We start from the raw sequence: 20,533 nt of genomic DNA, 5'->3' as shown, positions 1-20,533 counted from the left end.
TACTGACTTCGTTTCTAATAAAACTTTTGACGGCAGTAATTCCCTCCCTTTTTTCCGTCATCATTAAACCAAAATAGGCTAAAATTGCATATAAAAGATTCCGAAAAAAAAAAAAAAAATCCAGAGAGAATCCTAATCCTTTTCCGCTCCCTAACGTCACCCAAAATTGCGTTTTTAAAACTTAGATTTACTGGGAGAGCCTGCAACCTCATAATGGAACCAGAAATACACTAAAATTGACTAGAATTTTGAAAAAAAAAAAAATCAGGAGAGAACCCAAGCCTTTCTTTCCCTCTAGTTACCCAAAATTGCCTTAAAGGAATGTTATTTCTCCCGTAACTTTCCTTCAATATTTTTAAAAAATTCCGACGCAAATAGAAAGGGGATTATAATTTGACGTGCGTATCCATGTCACTGTAGCTCCTACATGGATGTACTGGTTTCGATTATTCTATTTTTGTTCATAAATTAACTTGATCGAGAGTGTTCTTGGCTAGGTTTCATCTTTGTAGTGCTTTAACTACCCAAAATATTAATTAAAAATCGTGTAATTTAGCATTTTTTGGTAATGAAAATTTACTTATACTTTTAAAATATTAGTACTAATCGAAAAAACCATTTTTTTTCGGCATATGATGGAATTAGTTTGGAGCTTCCAAGTTACATAATTTCTGGAATTGTAACTTTTTAAAGTCAATTTTAAATACAATTCTAAGCCTTCATTCGCGCGATTGGTAACGATTTCTGGTGGCACTTTTTATTCGTTAGCAAATAATACATTCTCAGTAGCAATGATTCAAGTTAGTTAAAGTTAACAGGATTAATCTCCAAAATGGGTCAATTCAGTCTAGATTGATTTAGCCAGGACTAAATTAGATTGATTTTTATCAGATTGAAACATGGGCGCCAATATGCAAAATTTTGAGGGGGGGGGTTATATTTTTTCTATGTTTTAAAAGGATATTTTCCCCATAGAAACCGATTTTAGTAGATTAGAGTTATTAAAGTTTGACAGTTTTAATAATTTTTTCATTAACGGCTGGAGAAGAAATGTTTTTACATTTTTGCAAAGTACTAAAAGCAAGAAAGTTCTAATTTCTAAGGGGGAGGGGGCTTGAGCACCTCTATATGGAAGCCCATGGATTGAAAGCAAGCCTGTCATGTAGGGGCGGTCAGAGAGGGCAATTGCACACCTCCCCGGCTCTGAAAATTCAATGGACTTCTACAAATGTGGGCATGGTTTTTGTTGGTTTTCGATTTAATATGTATCTCAGTTTCTCAATATATACAAAATTTGAAATGATGGTCCCGCTTGAAAGTAGTTTAGATGGGTTTAAATCAATTGATTTGGTTTAATCTGGTTTCAATCTGATTTACTTTAGCTCAGATTAAATTCCTATTAAAAGAACAAATGAATGAGAGAAAAAAAAAGCCTAATGAGTTAATGAATAATTGCAGGGTATTTATTCATTAACTCATAAGCCCGTTACTGGTCATCACTTTTCTATTTGTATCTGAATGACAAAATGATTGAGTATGTGAATGAGTGATAAAATAAATAATTGCAATAAATAATTAAATGAAAGAATAAATGATTCAGTGAGCAGACAAATTTTGATTGATTGAGTGAACTTACAAATGATCGATTTATTGATTGAATAAATAAATGAATAATTTTGAGTGAACAAATGAACGATTGGTTGATTGAATAAATAATGAATATCGAATTGAATGATGGTCTGATACCATAATTGATTGTACGAATCAACGAATGAAAGATTGCTCTATTGAATGACTGATTGCTTGATGCAAACAAGCAAGCGATTGATTAATCGATCAATTAAGCATTCATGTATTTAATCAAATAATCGATTAGTTTATTCATCTACAGCTATTTAATTTCTTGTTTCTTTTTAAACTGAAAAAGAGATCCGTTGTAAAACCCAAATATGTGGCTGTTATATTTATTACTACAATTAGACATTGATGAGACATCAGCAATGTCTCTTCAGCAAAAGCATTATATATGTAATTTTATATTTGTTTTATTTACTTATGAAAATAGATTTTACAGACAGTTTATACATGAATATAAACAATTTTTAACAGATAAAATAAAACTATATGAACAACAAAATATATAGAGTTGGTTGGGGTAAGCGAGACAGACCCATTGAAAACAGTTCGTTTTTGAAACATCATTTACAAAAGTTTTAAAACGAAAAAATTTAAACTTATTGTCTTATTTTATCTTGGACATTATTAATAAACAAAAGTTCATCATTATTTTCTAAAATAATGCTTTAAATATTCTTAACAATTATATTAAAAAAAAAAAAAAACGAATTCTTAATTCGATATTTTTGTCCATTTAGGACATGGAAGCGCGACCCAGGCGGTCATCACCCCCAATGTCTTCTCGGCCATCTTGGGAAAAGCTTGAACCACTCAAAACTCCGCACACTTGATAAACATTCATCGCCATAAACTTCTTTTAACAAACAATAAGTTTCAGTATAGGTTTTACAAAGTTTCATGTGAAATTTTGCGATAATTCATTGCTCTACTATCACGTTTTCTGGCATAACGAAACAATCACCTCTTACATAAACGATGATTACGGTTAGACACAATCTCTCTACAAATCTCTACAAATACGGGAGACATTGCAATCGAAAGAGAAGGCTTTACGCTGCACAGCTGTCGATCGTTCGGATTGGCACAAGCGTGGCTCTTCTGTAGCAGCATCAGTCTTGTTATTTACTAGCCACATCTCGTATATATGCAAAATCAACCACTGTGATGAACTATGACATGATCAATGTAAAAAAGTACAAAAACCATATGCATATTTCAGTTTTATGGGGGTGACCTACTTCCCACAACCAACTCTACATAAATTAAAAAAAGTTTAGATGCTGTTGAATGACTGCAAATAAACAAGTGAAGCCTCCAAGTATCTTATCAACCATTGCTTAAGGTTTTTAAAATTAATTTTCGAGGGAAGGTCTTCTGCTGAAAAAGCTGTTGAGGCTTTGAGTACTTTGTCACAGAAAAGTTCAAATTGTGCGTCATTCACATTGATTAAATGTAAATAAGTGTTTATTTTTGAATGCCATTCAACCAAATGCAACATTTGTAGAAAAAAGTCTGTACTCTTCAACAAAGCATATCTATTTATGCTACGCTTTTTCTTGTTCATTTTTCAGTGGCTTTCTTAGAGCATCATATAAACGTTTGGCCTAAAAATAGAAAAGATAACATTTTAATTTGAACTCTAACTCTGTCTTAGTGTGTATTATAAATAAGAGAGATAAAAGTGGTATTAAGTAAACCTTAAACAGGAAATTCAACTTTTAGACAGTAAAATCAAGACAAAAAGTCACCATCTAAGGTGCCATAGTAAGAAAGATGCAATTAGAAAAACACAGAGCTAGAAGCAGAAGTTCAAAGTAAAAGAAAATCCCCCCCCCCCAGAAAAAAGGACAAAAATGTAATTTAAACTAAAACATGCTTAAAATGAAATATAGAGTAGTCTGAAAGTCAGTGTACCTCTACCCCCTTTTTCTTTCAAAATTATGTTAGTTCTAGTTGAATGTTTGTTATAGGGAGGCGTGGCCCAAAGCGGGTAGGTTTTTGAAGAATGCTTACAAATTGTAGTTTTTGCATTTTTATTGCAACAATTTCGGTTTTATTTCCTAGCAGGGTTCTTGAGCTTCAAAATTAAAAGTGATTTTTGTATTATTTCAAACCTAGTATTTATTTATTTTCAATTTTTAAACATTTGAAAAACCCGCTTCGCTCTACTGGGAGCCCAAAGCGGGTAAGCCTAACTAATTGTGGTTTGGTACCTTTGCCAATCAAATATGAAGTTATAAATGATTAAAATAGTTGACTAGCTACCTCCCATTATATTAAAAAAATATAAAACAGTTGTACATATCCAATTTAAAGTCAGAACATTTGTTTATAAAACATAAAGAAATAACTGATTAAATTAATCGACTTATTAATGCCATCCTAAAAAATAACTTTTAAAAGTTATACTTATTGAAAATCACTTATCGAAATCAAAAATCTGTCAGCACACAAATCAAGAAATTATGAGTAAATACATGATTAAATCCTATACCCGCTTTGCCGGAAAGCACATTTTTTATTTCAAAAATTATAACCTTAAATTTTAAAAAGAAACAAACGAAATGACTATTGTAATTTGTAGGCGGATGGTGTCAGAATAACCTAATGTTATTGGCAATCAAAAAAATAAGCTGGTCTTGAACTAATCATATGTTACAAAACTTCATTTTTTTTTTGGAAATGTATTATTTTTTTTATTTTATGCCTGACTGCGCCATGCCACTTCACTGCTGCTTTGCTGGGACTGATAAAAACTCGGAGATGTTCATGTAAACACGACATACCTATGCATCGCTGCTGACACATCATGGGGGGGGGGGGCATACTAAGGCCTAACCACTTTAGGCGACCTACCCGCTTTGGGCCACTCTCCCCTACACAGTTACTTTGAAGTCTTTTGAAACGTAAGCATTGGCAGAACATAATCCACATCTTAACACAGCTGAATTGTGCGTCATATTCTTGAATTCCCAGAGAGGCAAAAAACTTCCCAGAAGTCTTGGTTTTAACTCATAAAATATGTATAAATGGAAAGTAAGTTGACTTAAAAAATATTTAAGAAAAGCTTCATATATCAATTTACTACTTTCCAACACAATGGGGAGATTTACTTTTCTCACTGAATCACTTTTAGTCACTGAATCTTATGTTCAAGTGATAATACTAGTGCTTAAAAAAAAAAAAAACTCTTATTGATCTGACAAATACTTTAAGTTCGAAAGTTTTTGAAATAAATCAAGGCTGAAACTGAGCATGGTCCTAAGACCCCGAAAAGAGCTCCATGTTTGCAGAATTAGGAAGGAATAAGTACAGAGTCAAAATAATCTAAGAAAACTGTTGCTCCCCCTTCCCAACTTTCAAAATTGGAGTTTTTTGGCATTTTTCTGCGACTTGCGTAGAAAAAAAAATGCTCAGGACTTTTTATGAAAAAGAAATATCCAAAATAGCATCCTCAATGGAGAATGAACTTTTAACAACGCATCTATGCTGTATTATTAAAATCATTAAGTTATGCCTTTAAGAATGGACACTTTGAAGGTTCATTAACAAATTGTAGCAAGTAGTTCAAAGCGTCTGTACTAGTATTTGTCGATTAAAAAAAAAAACAATTCTGGGATTTGCAACTACAAGAAAACCAGAACTCTAGGGCTGATAAATAAAAACAAACCTTGGAATAATGGAGTAGCTCCTGAAAAGTTTCATTGTAGATAAACAGATACTTTGAGGTATTTCACTAATTTTTAATCAGTTCTTCACTTGCACTGTTTAATCTCCTATCACCAGCAGTGATTGAAACTTTACTGCTGCAGCATCTATTTCCTTTATTCTCTTTCACTTCAAATCTGTTGCTCAGTGCTTCCTTACCTTATCCTATGCTTCTGTGTCAGTGGAACAGTAGGGGGGGGGGGGGCGGTTACCTGGAGACCTTAATTTAACTATTGCCAATTTTTATATTTGTAAGGACTGTTTTAATTTAAAAAATAAATGCCTCCAGAAGGTAATTCTGGTTGAGCTAGGTGGGTTCTGTGTCATTCTTCAGTATTTTCATTTCTTCTATCTGCTTCCTTTTCTATATTTGTAAACCAAGTACATTCTTAGAACTAAATCCTTTTGCAATTCAGGACTAAATACAATTTCTATGGATAGAATTTCGATTAATCTTTGATCTCTTAAATACCTAAACTGAAACAATACAGTTCACACAAATAGCAATAGAAGCAAATATCAACAAAAAATTTAAGAAGATATCCAAACACATCTACAAGAATTGCAGAAACATCATGGCCCACTAAAATTACTCACACAATTTTGACTCCCTGACTTTTCATTAATTCATTTTAAAATTAAAAATCCTTTTGATTAAATGGTTATAGGACTGAAGGCTATGTGTTCTTTACAGGACCGTGACAAGGTTTAAGATCTTATCTCTTTGTCACACATTTGATAAGGTCACAATGCAGTTATATTCGAGTAGCCATGCTTTTTCTTCTCTCTCTCTTTCTTGTTACTCTTCTTTACTTCTTTTGTCTGAATTCAAGAGTCGACTTTGCTAATACTTTCTCAGAAATTTATAAAACATACTTTTGTAGAAGTTTTCATTTAACTCAAAAAATTTTCATGGGAAAGAAAAAGTTGATATCGTTCAAACAGCAAAAACTGACATGGTAGTTCGATCTGATATTAAAACATTGTGCAAAATTAGAAGTCACGAAACTCAAAGAACACATTCCATCCAGGCAACAGAAGTGATTCAACTCAAATAATTGACAAAATGTACCAACTATTGATTTAAACCTTGAATTTAATGCTTTTTTTTGCCACAAAACTTGCAAAGTCAGTTTACATAACTGGTGCATAAATCACTACAGACACATCACAGAGATTTTATTAGTAGACGCCGCTTAATTGAATCAACCCCTTCAAAGAAACAAACTGTCAAAAACAGAACAAAATCCAGCTGTATTGAATTAGTCGCTTTTATTGAATCAGCTGCTGTATGGAATCAAAACTGTTAAGAACAAACATGATTCAAACAAGCGGCAACTTCTGCATTTCGAAGCCAAATTTTAAATTGTATGCTTGCACTATTAATTTAGACTACAAAAACCAACCAGTAAAAATATCATAAATATTTTGTGCATATTGTTGTATTTGAGAATAAATCAGTTAAAAATGGGGTTGCATAAAACATTGATTTCCTCCACTGCTGTTTTTACGAGTTGTATCACTTCTGTCTCCAGGGTACAGAATATTGTAGGTTCTGGTCTTTGAAAAATTGATGTGACATATAAAATGATTTCATCTACGGATAATCAAGTTTGCCAAATTAAAAACTACTCACTTTGAGGGGACCAAGACCAGGGCACATTGCCAAATCTTCTACAGATGCTAGTATTATACCTTTCAATGTCTGAAACAAGAACATAAGCATTAGAAATCATATGAGTTTACATGGAAGTATATAAGAAATTATATGCTTTTGAAATGTACGGAATAATTTAAAACTTAAAATTAAACTGAGAGTTTTAAATCATATGCCTATTGAAAATAGGAAGTTTTAAATGTTCTATAATCTAAAATATTTCCTTCAAAGCATGCAATCTACTTGTAATAGTGCGGTAAGACAGAAAGGATTAACAATCAAAATCATGCTTTGAAAACGCATTCATATCAAAATTTGAAGTAAAACAATAAATAAAATGGGACAGATAATTAATTTTATTAAATAATTTATTTGAAATTACAGTTTGAATATTTTTGGGAGCAAATGAAAATAAATGTAAGATTTAATATTTACTTTGAAGTTAGAAAGAAGAACCATTGCATCTGTTTTGTTTATTGACCTAATTGTTGTCAAGCAGTCAATCAGCTGGAAAGAAAAATGACAGCTTGTGAAATGTTTTTTTCACAAAAATGTTACACTCTGATGCATAAAGCTTGGGATATAATATATCACATAATTGATAGCAATATATTATTAACAAGTAATTCAACACAGAAACAATTTTGTTATAATTCCTTCGAACATTTTAATACAATATTTAATCAGTAATTTAATGATAATTTTCATAGAAAAAATGCAAGACACTTACAAATTTTCCAATTCTCTTTTTACCAAATTTGGAGCTAACCCAGATGTCAATCCATAAAAGCACCAATTTTAATTAAAACCACCGGCCAGTGCTGTAATTGCAAAAGATTATCTGGGGAACTCACCTTGGGGTTTAGGGGGGGGGGATACCCAAAAAGAAAAGATGGTTAGAAAATAATTTACAATACATTTGATTATTTTTACAATGATAAAAAAAAAATACAGTGCCTCCAGCATTTTAAGATTATGATCAGTAAGACTAGGATGAGTAGTTTTCTTTTTGAATATTCCAAATGTGATTTTACCTGTCTTGACCTCCAACAAACAGGTAGTCCAGAGAAGGTGCTTTAACAGTTTGACAGACAAATGGACATGCACAGATTTTAATAATGTAGATGTTTCAAATGATTCTATTATAATGTAGCAAAATTTTATGACATAACAAATTTGTAAAAATTATCACCTGAGAATACTTATCACTATCCTGCTTTTCCTTTATTAAATCAGCTGATTTATTTTCAAACATTTTATATGTTTCAAGGTAGGTACCAGCTTCTTCTGCACTATAAATAAACAAATAATTTTACATTCTCAAATGAAATGTTTTCGATAAATTTCAAATTCTAGCATTGAAATAAAAAATAAAATTGAAGTACATTCTCAAATGAAATGTTTTCGATAAATTTCAAATTCTAGCATTGAAATAAAAAATAACATTGTGCGTCAAAAAAAAAAAAAAAAAACTTGTAAAATGCTTCTGGCATCCTTCTTGCTGATTCTTAAGTAAAATTACCCCATGAATTCAAATCTGATCAAAGTTTTAACCCATCACCCACCACATTTTGACTATAGCTCCACATCAGTTTTCAACAGTTTCAATGCCATTATTTTTATTTGGAGGGGAAGGGAGCACAAAAGTAACATCTACGAATCTTCAGAAAAACTAGAGGGGGTGGGAATTTGTATCAAGAAGAAATGAACAATGGCGGTGCATCCTCAGAAGTATACATTGAAGTAGAATGAAGTAGAAGTGCTATATTATAAACATACTAAATTTCATTTTTATTCTTACTTATACAGGCGTCTCTCATATAACACGGTACTTGTACAACACGGTTGCGATATTACGTGATACCAAATTTGCAACTACTATAACACGGTTTCGATACTACATGGTACGAAACTGAGAATTAAATACTTCATGGTTTTGATATAACACGAATGTTATATTTAAAAAAGATAGAGTTTCATTTTTGTTTAATACATTCTGTTAATGTTTGATAACTCTAATAAGTTTTTACTTTATTTTTATGAAACTTTGTTTCAATATAATGATGATGATGACTTATTCCTCCAGTCTAGCCTCAGGCTAGACCAGGTCCAGGAGCCCAAGAGTCCACAAAAAACATTATACCAAGAGAGGACTGGAGTAAATGTCCTCGCTGTCCAGTCCCTCACAATGCAAAAGATAATCTGGAGATGCCTGCACTAATCTGATATTAGTACAGGTCTCATAAATTTTCTCACCTAAATGAAATGAAAAGCACTTGAAGTGCCCATTTGCAAACCTACTGATTGTAGTTTGGATGACTCTATCCACCATGATGGAAAGAGCACTTTTGATATAACAATGTAAATTAAGGGATCATTTGAAATAATGTAAATCAAGAGATGTGTACCGAGGTTATGGTTTCGATATAAGTCTTGTATAACATGGTTTCGATACAACACGATACATATTGACATGATTTTTGCTATGTACATGATTAATTAGTGTAAAAAATAAGTTAAAAAGTTATTTTCAAAAAGTCTTGTATAACACGGTTTCGATACTACACGGAAAGAATTAACCGTGTTATACGAAGGGTGCATGCATCTGTAATTAAGATTAAACATAACTTGATGTGATATATAGTTATGTGAAATATAGCTACGTGAATGTAACTTGAATAAATTTAAACAATACAGGACGTTTCTTCACCAAAGATCTGCACTGCGACTTGTAAGCAACATGTAACGCTTTCAAGGTTTTTTTAAAAAAAAGAAAAATAATGTCCTGAAATCTTTTTTGGCCATGGGGCTTAAAGGAGTGAGGTCACTACTCTGGTTTTACACCAAATTATAATTGAAAAAATTGTGAAAAAGAACAGAACAGAAAAAAAAAATTGTTTTTGATGATTTAAAAAATATTTTAGGGGAGAATACCGCTCGCTCTAAGTGTCCCTTCTAGCAACAAATGTTCATGCTTTTAAAGTTCAGGGCTGTCCCAAGGAGGGCCCCAGGGCAACAATCGCCCCAGGCATCACGAAATGAGGAGGCGCCACAAGGTGCCCCTCGTTTTGACAGAACACAACGACATTCACACGAAAACGATATTTTCATGAGAGGTGCCGCAAGGCGCCCCTCATTGTATAAAATGCACCGATTGTATAAAATCAGGGGCACCTTGCGGCACTACCTCATTTCATGTATCATAGACACAGTCATAGAGACACAAAATAGCGAATCATTGCACTGATTCTCTATTTTTTTCCTAGGGTACAAAAATATTCCTCTGTCTAAGTCTCCAAAACATTTGTTTCCTTTGTATCATTGAAGTACAGTGAAACACCGTTTATTCGTTTCACTTTTATATGCTTTTATCAATTATATGTTTTATAAATTGGTCCCTACAGAGTCTAATGCGCATTAACGTATACCTATTATATGTCTTTTCATTTATACGCTATTTTCATACAGTCCCCTCAAAAACTTATAAACGGTGCTTCACTGTAGATACAATTTCTGAGAATATAACTGTTTAGAATCAAACAAAAGGCACTTCTCCTTTGTTGAGTTCTCACCAAATTTGCTTGAATTCTGCTCCTGAATGCAGTGACGTAACCATAAAAAAGTTTTAAGGAAGCACATTCGAAAAACCAACAAAAAAAAAATCTTTTTGATCGTATAGGAAAAAAAGTCAAAAGCTGTCCAGTCAAAATTTTGAAACTTTTAGTTATAAAAACGCTATTTTAGCCTAAAAAACGCGATTACAGGCCATGTTTATTGACGTTAAGGTAAGGGAGGGAGCTCAGTGACTATTTCCCATTCATTATTTTTTTAAATCAATTAAAATCAATTCCTTCTCCTCCTGCAAGTTTTCAAAATTGAAGTTTCAAAAACGCAACTTTAGACAAACTTTGAAGATTTTATAGATAGGAAGATCTGGAGCATTTCTCAAGAAAATTGTTCAAAATTAAAGTTCAAAAAATTTAAACAATGTTTTAGATTCAGGGGCTATTGAACTTAAATTTTTTTGTAAGTGTGGTTTAAAAAACCCATTGCTTGTGATATTAAAGAAAGGCGGTGGGGACCCTTGCACGAATATTTTCTTAAACTCATGTCTTAAAATGCAATTTGTAAGACCATATTTTGTAATATTAGGGCCTGGGATTTTTCGAAATTAGAACTCCAAAAACGCTATTCTGAGCGATTTTTGGTGTTGTTGAGTATTTGTGGGCTTCTCCCTAATACTTACAAGTATTTGATGCAAAAGAATAACATCTTGGTTTATAACATATATGAAAGCTGGTATTAAGTTGGTACAAGTGAAACAAACAAAAAAAAAAAAAAAAAAAAAACTCATGAAAAGAATCATTGGATGAGTTCAGATTGACATTTAATTTTGATGTAATTTACTTCGATAAATACATTTTCTATTTATAATCATCAAATTATTTATTTTATTTATTTGTGTTCTTAGTTTGATCACTATGAATAACCAAGTTTTAATTGTTTGTTTTTTATCTAGTGGGATAACATTTTACTAGATAAATATTTGGATTTTCAACATTTCTATTTTTTGAAAAGTTTTTGTGGCATTAATGTTTCACAAATATTCGAAACAGATTCATTGCTTGTGTTTTAATTTGTATTATGCATAGCCCTCTGATTGTTCTCTACATTAATATGTAAAAAATTAGGTATGTATTATGCATTGATGTTATAACCAGCTTGATGTTTCTGTGTGTATAGGAAAGGGGGGGGGGGGCGTCAGGAAACTTTCGCGATGGGTGCCGTCAGTTTTTCGGATGGCAATGCTGAAATTTTCCCTTTTTCTAGCCCCTCAGAAGAATGTTAAACATTAGTATGATACCTTGTTTCTCTTCAAATGAAAATAACAGCTGTGAAACTCAAAAAGTGAAAGAAAAAAAAAGGAGAGCTGTTTCCAAAAAGTAGTGGGTGACGGGGGAAATCAGTGGTAATATTTGGAATCAGGGGGTGATCTTTACTAATAATATAGCTAAAAGTCTGTCTGGATATCTGGATCTCTGTGACGTGCACAGCGCCTAGACTGTTCGGTCGATTTTCATGAAATTTGGCACAAAGTTATTTTGTAGCATGGGGGTGTGCACTTTGAAGCGATTTTTTGAAAATTCGATTTTGTTCTCTTTCTATTCCAATTTTAAGAAAATGTTACGGAGCAAATTATCACAGCGGGGAAGAGTAAATTACGAAATTATCATAACGTAGAACCATATTATTGGCGAGCAAATGAACACAGCAAATTGGCGAGAAATCCGTCATCCATTATTAGTAAATATACAGGTGAATCAAATGACCTTTTGATTTTAAACTACGGGCAAAGCCGTGCGGGTACCACTAGTTTAACATAAAAATCATCAAGAATAGTGTCAGACGTGTTTTATAAGTCTTTTATTCATTTATTTATTTTTTTGGATCAGTGTAGTTAGTAAACCATTTTTGAAAGACTATAAAGCAAAATATTATGCAAAAAACAAAAAATCAAACTTTCAATAAGTAACAGAAAGAAAAAATACGAAATATACCTCCAACAAACCATAAGAGTACAGTCTGCTAAAATTGATATCACAGATAAGTCTTTCAAAGGTGGATTGGGTTCAGCCTAAAGAGAAGAGAATGTTACAAGATTATATGCATTTGAATAAAAAGCAATAACTCAATGACTTAATAAAACGTACCACATCCACTTGCACCAGCAAGACACGGAGGGCATAAGACTTTCCCAAAGCTTTTAATCTATCGTGAATGTAATTGGGGAGCAAATTGTGATAACGTAAGCTAAAATAGAAGAAAAAAAAAACTATAATACATATATTTTTTCAAGATGTACTAGACAATATAAGAATTTGCTTTGCAAAAAAAAGGAGATTTATAGCAAATGGCAGCTTTATCGTGGAATGGCCATTTAGTTTACAATAGAATAAGTTACACAGGAATAAAACTTTTTTTGAGCAACAACATGAGATAAACTTAAACACAATAAATTATAATAATTAAATGTTCTTCATTTCTAACACACCATTAAATATGTCTTCTGCAAAAAAAATTGTCTTAATTTCCAGGTCTCTTTTAGTCATTTATGTTCTATTTTGCATTTCAATCCTTTTGTTCTACTTTAATTTCTCAAATTGAATAAAAATTCCCTATTATTATAATTAAAGCAACTTTTTCTTCTTTAGTTATGAAGCATTTTTTTTTAATAAAAACTATTTTTTACACAAAAGAAAAGAATGCATCGATAATCCACACACAGATAATCAGTATACTGTAAATCAAAATATTGCAGAATAACACCATTAGCAACAAGAAGTAAGAAAATTTCTGTTAGTGACTTATTTAAAATCTGCATAAGCTGTGAGCTAAAGAAAATTCATGAAAAAAAAAATAAATAAATAAAAAAATAACTAATTCATTTGCTTTACAGTACTAGTGGTTAAAGAGTTGTGCTCTGTATGCACCTTCAAAATGAGGCAACCGACCGATTGAAGAGAAAGAGAAATTAATTTGAGTTCTGAAATTTTGAATTCAAATTACGTTTTTCGCAATCACGAGTTGCGACAGGACCCTACCCATTTGGAGTATTGTTTCTAGAAACTTCTCCTGTTCCCCCAAGCCTGCCCCTCCTCTTGGACGGTTATGTGTGAATAATTGTGTATGTGTAGGCTTGTGTATGCATGTTGGCATGTGTGAATGTGCGGGAAGGGGCGTGTGTGTATGTGTGTGACTGTGTATGTGCATAAGCGTGTATGTGTATGAGCGTGTGTGTAGGACATGGACGCCACCGACCTGGAGAAAAGAATTGCACAAGACTGGAGGAGCTGCGTCTGCAGAGGATGGTATGGTTGAAAAAGGAACTACAATGCCAAGGACGGTCAAGTGAAAACAATTAGCAATCGTGATTGCTCAAAAAAAGATCCCAACTTTCTTGTGAAATGAAAATTTTTTTATACTCATTAATGGGATCCACAGTAGCTATTTTCAGTATCATCTTGACAATTTGTGTTTTGTTGAAGTGTATTTTTTTTCATTTCATTCACCTCACTATAAAGCATACATGATCATCTTCATTTAAACACAGCAGATGAGAAAGAAATTTAAAATGGGATAATTAGCATTTGTGCAAGAGAAAACTCTGCCTTGCACTCCAGAGACCTCGGTCACGAAAATAGAGATGGGCACAATAGGCCTAGGCTCCCATGGGCTATTGCACCACTGAGTTTAGTTTTTAATAAGAAAGAAATGTACTTAAAGGTTAGGTTTTGCAATATTATATTACTGCATTTCAACTAGCAATATTTCACTCTAGATTTCAAATATATATTTAGAACAACTGGAAACATACCTTAAAAATAATGCACAAGCAGTTTTCCCCATGACATAATCAGGCTCTATTTCAGTAAATTCCCACGGGACATTTCTTATGATTTTAAGCAGTGGGTTTCCTCTCTACAGAAAATAAAAAAGAGTTATAAAATAGTAATTCACGATGAGTTTTTAGACACTAAGACATAAAAATTGAATATTAAATTAGGAACTATCCGTACCAGTGAAAAAATTTTATAAACAGAAAAACTTTAAATAACATTTATAACAAGTAAAATAAACTACCTGCCTGGGATTCACCAACAAAGTACCAGAACTTCTTTGTACTATTCCAGAGCTAGATCTGTAACAAAAATTTTAATCTTGAGCTAATGATAGAAAAAAAGATGGATACTTGCCATGAACTAAGAGCATATTTCATAAGTATACTACAGTATGCATAATGATAAATTAACATTATTTTCCTAATTTTAGATTTCGCTAATTTTGCTATTATGAAAACATAATCACTATGTGTTTGCCTTGGTTTATGTTCAGGCACTGGAGCATCTAGAGTCATTAACTATAGAAATGAATTTTAGCTGTTAATCAAAGTTTGTCACACGATTTAAACTTTCATCTTACACAACTACATGATGAGAAAATGTAGGTTCTAAAATTGTAAAAACAGCTATATACTCCTGTGTCTCTCATACCTACCATTACACATGGGCCGTAATCAGATAGGTAGTTGAAGAAAGCTTTTTTATGTAGACCAGGAGCCAAGAAGCTATTATCTGACACCCTCAAAATTTGGAATGGGAAGTTGGAGGACTTAGTGACCAAGACAGATTTCACATGCACCAGTCACGATTAGCCAATTAAGAGAATCTTCCACCGGCAAGCATTGAGCTTGAGGCTTTCCGGTTATGAATTAAATGCCTTACTGATCAGGCCCTTAGTCTTAGAGAACATAACTGTTAACTATAGCTGCACAATTTTGCAATTCCTTGGTATAATAATACTTGATTTTATAGCACCTTGGTTTATCTCCATAGAAACAATGAATGGAGTTGAGCTGAATTGAGTTATAGTAATTTTATGAAATGGGTTAGCACTTTTACACTTTTAAACTATTTTTTCAAGAGTTTTACAGTTTTGATAATTTAGTGTCTGTTTTGATACATATGTAATTTTATACTTCAATATACATACTGAACTAAATTGTAATAGACAAGGCAGCTAAAACAAGGATTGTACTAGGGATGAGAATGTTCAGAAAAAACTCTGAAATTTCCAGGATATTTTTTCTTTTTCTCAAAGGGTTTTATTTCCACTTGGAAAAAATAGAAAATTTCAAATTTCTAGCAGAAAATTGAGCATTTAGAGTTTAATAACTCAAATTTGAATGCTATTTTTGTTTAAATATTTTTTTTTGTGATCAGTGTCCACAGTCTGTCAAAGTGGGCCGAGCCCGAAAAAATCTGCCAGCATTTTTCCAGGCATTTTCCACTTGATAAAACCCATTATGTAGGTAAAGTGTTTTTTTTTTTTTTTTTTTTTTTTTTTTTGCAGAATTTACTTTATACAGAAAAGTACTGCATATGTATTTGAGGAGCAATACTGCTCCTCAAAGTCTGATTAATGAGGAGCAGTTCTGTAAAATTGAGGAGCAGTTTTACATTTGCTAAGTTACATTTTTAACAAGAAAACAAAAAAGTTTTAAGAAATGCAATATTTAATGTGTGCATTTAAAAAGTTTTGAGCAAAGACTTCAGTTACAAAGGTCTTTTACTGATCTTTTACAAAATATAAGAACTGGTGAAAATGGGTGGTTCTACAAATACAGGTATAAAAAGTTAAAAAATTAAAACCATTTGCACCCTGTTTATTGACAAAAGAAATCATCTAAAATCATTAAGTACACAGCATTGACATCTAGTTTTGTTGTTTATCTTAACTCACACATTATGTACAAGAATGCACATCACAAATTTCAAAATAAAAGTAAATTTCCTTGAAAAACCTTCCACAGTACAATAAAAAAAAAAAGAAAAAAAATCTCTCAAAACAATTTGATTTAATAATTTACAAAAATCACATCTTTCTCAAAATGAATAGTTGATTGATGATTTAACTAATTTCTGAGGATAATTTTTGATGTTTTGAAAAAAGCTACTGGTCAATCTTAAAAAAAAAATTCTATGTATATTTCTGTTGAGAAGAATAAATAACGTGGAATGCATAATCCTTAAACATTTAAAGTCACATTTTCTCAGAAAATATAGCTATGAAGGACATTTCAATCATTGAAAAATTAAATTCTTCATTTTTTCCACAAAATATTTAGTAAAAATTTAGTAGTTATGCATAGTCCTAAAACCTCCGCTAAAATAAGATTACTTTAAAATTCTGTTATTTGAAAAAAAGAAAAGAGATATAAATTTTTACAAACGTACCCTGTCGATTCCACGGACTTATCATAATATTTAGATTCTTTCAAATTAGCAAATTCAGTTCCAAATTTCGTCAGAGTTTGCATTGAGCCCGACTCATTGGAATTAATAATCTTAATTTCTTGACCGGATGAACCGAGAGGAGGTTTCTTTAAACAAATATCTGTGGTCTCCTCTTTTTGCCCTGAAGTAGTTTTATTTTTCTCAGCCTCTTTTAGAATTATCCCAGGTTTAAAATACTGAGGTCCCTGAAATAAAAGAATGTTATTCAGTATCTGGTTCAATAAGATAACCAATGTATTTAAATAATATTTTGGAAAATAACAAAAATAAAAGTTACACTTGATGCTCCATTCGTTGAATCATCTAATGTTTCAGGAATACTAAATTTCCTCGGCGACTTTTCCATGACAAATCTGAATTCAGCACGCTTTTACTCCTGTTTACAAAAGCGTACTGCAACAACATTATATTATATTACAGTATCTGGTGTACATGAAAAAGTTGAGAGATATATAGACTGAGCCTTTCCTCTTCAATAAAAGAGGGTAACGATTCGACTCTAGCGTTCGCAAAGGATGCAGTAAAATAATTTCTTTCTCTTTACCATGAAGCCAGCACAAAGGCATTTTTTCAGTTTTATTTTCATTGTTGTTTATGGAGACAGGAAGCTATGTTCGCAGTCTTCTGTTCTAATGTTGAGGCTGGTCAGCTTCTAGTCTAGCAAACAAAAATACCTCTATGGTTGCGTTCGACGAGCACGACCGAGAGCAACCGATTAGTTAATCACGTGACAGCTAATGAACACGTGCTCCAATCAGCCAATCAACTGCTTCGAATGGTAACCGCTGCGGTAACCGGTTGATCATAGAACGCCGCGGTTAGTAACTGGTTACTTACCGGTCGACCGGTGAGGTTCGTCGAACGCAACTTATGCTTACGTTCGACGTTCTCGATCGGTAGCTACCGATTAATTGATCACGTGACAGCAAATGCTCACATGCTTCAACCATTTAACAGCTTCAAACGGTAACCAGTAGACCATAGACGCTGCGGTTAGTAACCGATTAGCACCGGTCGACCGGTTGAGGTCGTCGATAAACCATGATGGTGGGTTCTCCTCGTGGTGCGGCCTGGGTCAAGCTAAATAACTACTTTCCATCCCCTATGGATGTTTGGTCAGATATGTTTGTGGTCAACAGCTTGGGGGTACGCACCCTTCAACAGGGGGAAATCCGTTTAGCCCTGGTTGATACGATACCGCGCGTTAGTCCCCTTTTGTACCGGACCCTCTGCTCAAAACTTCATTTGGATATTTTTGTACTGATTATTGCACTGATGATTTTATGATCTTGTTTGAACGTATCCCTTAAGAAAATTTTCTGTAGAATTCTATAAAAAATGATAGAATCCCTTCTATAGAGCCTTATCGAATCATGGTCCGTTTTTCTATAGGCTCCATAGGATATGTTTTCTATGGAAAACCTTATAGAATATCCTATGGGAAAAATCCCATAGACCCTATAGAAAAACGAGTCTTAATTCTATAGGATTCTGTAGAAATCTTAATAGAATATTTTATAGAAATATTATGAATTTTCTATAGAAACTCTATAGAATATTTTATGGAACCCTCGTCATGTTCTATAGAAGACACATTTGAACATCAAATAGAAAATTTTAATCGGAAAAGGATTCCCACTCCTCTCCCCGACCACCGTACGAACAACCTGTAACTACTTCAGCATCTGGAGGGTAGCAAAGTTGAGACTCTAAGCATATAATGACGGTCCAAGAAGATTAGGCGCCGGGAACATTGGGTGCCGAGCACTTTGGGCCCCTGGAACTTTGGCGCCGAGCATATTGAGTGCCGGGAACATTGAGCCCAATGTGCTCGGCTCCCAAAATGCTCGGTACCCAATGTTCCCGGCGCCCAATCTTCCCATTTCGATATAATGATGCAGCGCGGAAAGCAGCAGAGTAGAATACTATCTTTTTTAGTGCATTAATTAATTTATTTTTTAATACAAGAATAATTTTAGTCATCGTTTTTTATTCGAGAATTCCGTGAAAGTTGTTTGGCGAGTAATATACCGAGCTGGGAGCAGATGTTCTCTCACTGAAGCTGAGATTACCAACAAATTGCCTGCCTACTGCTCCGTTATTGACTATTTCAAACTGATGAGATCACAACAAGGACGAAATTGCAGCCTCTAGATGTCCTAACCGGCCAGCATTTTGCATGTTATAGTTCTGCCTTTGTCTTGGCTGAAGATTTGCGGTAACTTACTGCTTATGAATGTATTTTCATTTGAATCAAAAATATTTTGGCTGAAAAGCAGTACCGGAGAGACCTTTCAGCAGCAATTCAGCCCTGGAACAGACGGACGGTTTTTTTTCAAGAATCATGTAGCGATATTTGAAGGATCCCTGAAAAGCTGTTAAGGTAGTTATGCATCAATTTATTCTTCTGTTTTGTGCATAGTATCAGCAGCAACATTAAATTACTGCCCTTTCAAGCCAGGGTTAAGGTCTAGCTCTTTGCAAAAACCGACAGACCGGTTATACCATTAAGAGACTGCTGTTTTTAGCTACCAGTTTGTTGGTAATCACGTCTTCAATGAGAGGACATCTGCTCCAGTTCAGACATTGATTATACCTTACTGATGAGCCCATAAATAAGGTTGAAACTTCAGTCTCTGAATGTTGAAATCGGGATGTCGGTATTTTGTATGTAGCAGAAGCAGTGATGTTTCCATCAATTTTTTCACTGGCATACTCCCAGTAGTCCATTATAAACAATATGTGAATGTGTATTCGATCATATATACGCTATATGTTTAAGAAATGTTTGAGAATATACGGCGTATATGAAGTATACCCTATGGGAACACCCCTGAGCAGAAACAGTGGTTAATAGTTATCATGCAAACGATTACTCAAAAAGATGCATGAAATTTTTAGTAAACGAGGTGGGATGGGGAGTACTTTGTTTAGCTTAATCAGTGGTCAAAGTAGCGCAGTAAAAAATTCTCATGAAGCCATTGCATCTTAACCATTAATTACAAATGTTCAACAAATCATTGCAGTCTTTTGTTCATTCCTATTTATATTTTCAACTTTCTTCATGGCTTCAATATAAAAAGGAACAACAATGATTTAACCCAACACAGCAACTATAAAAAATAGATTTTCTATAATGCTTTTATTATTGTTTGCTATTACTTATGAATAATATATAATTTGCCACTCTTTTTTGGTCATATACTTAAATGCGAATATACGCTCATGATCTGAAATTCTAAATCAATAAAATATGTTCAATTTCTATGGAGAAGAACATATTCAGCTATGTAACTCTGGATGTAGAATATTATTTCTTAGAGAAAATGAAACAGCTTAAAGTATTTGACAATCTCAAACATTTGATGACTGTCTTACACTTTTTGAACTATGATAAATTGGTTCCAAAAAACACGTATGGAAAATTCTCAAGGATTCCTCATGTTTGAAGGAGCTAATTTATTATTCCGAAAAGTTTTTGTTGAGTATTGTTTTCAATCTTCAAACTTTTTTTTTTCCTTCTTCTTCTTCTTCTTTTTTTTGTTTTTTTTTTTTAATGAGTGTAAATTGTCTCCAAAAAATTCATCTCTTAAAAGGAGCGAAGTAGCGTCTACATTTCAAAAGTAGTTTGTAGTCGTTACATTTTGAAAAAGTAGCTGTAGTTGTAGATAACTAC

At 32.9% G+C, this 20,533-nt stretch overlaps 1 protein-coding gene across 1 annotated transcript; it reads right to left on the bottom strand.

The window, feature by feature from the left end:
- Window positions 1–2,437: 2,437 nt before the first annotated feature.
- On the bottom strand, window positions 2,438–17,225 carry LOC129217800 (DNA excision repair protein ERCC-1-like). Its single transcript, XM_054852141.1, has 10 exons — window positions 17,135–17,225; window positions 16,798–17,042; window positions 14,645–14,702; window positions 14,379–14,482; window positions 12,715–12,814; window positions 12,562–12,638; window positions 8,196–8,295; window positions 7,439–7,510; window positions 6,983–7,051; window positions 2,438–3,242 (listed from the first exon to the last, which is right to left on the bottom strand). The coding sequence occupies exons 1-10, from the start codon at window positions 17,201–17,203 to the stop codon at window positions 3,183–3,185; spliced, it is 954 nt and encodes a 317-aa protein (XP_054708116.1). The 5' UTR covers window positions 17,204–17,225; the 3' UTR covers window positions 2,438–3,182.
- Window positions 17,226–20,533: the final 3,308 nt, after the last annotated feature.

The sequence above is a fragment of the Uloborus diversus genome, chromosome 2 (genome assembly GCF_026930045.1).
Source record: "Uloborus diversus isolate 005 chromosome 2, Udiv.v.3.1, whole genome shotgun sequence".
Taxonomy (NCBI): domain Eukaryota; kingdom Metazoa; phylum Arthropoda; class Arachnida; order Araneae; family Uloboridae; genus Uloborus; species Uloborus diversus.
The sequence above is the reverse complement of the archived record's forward strand: the minus strand, read 5'-3'. Positions and strand labels throughout refer to the sequence as shown.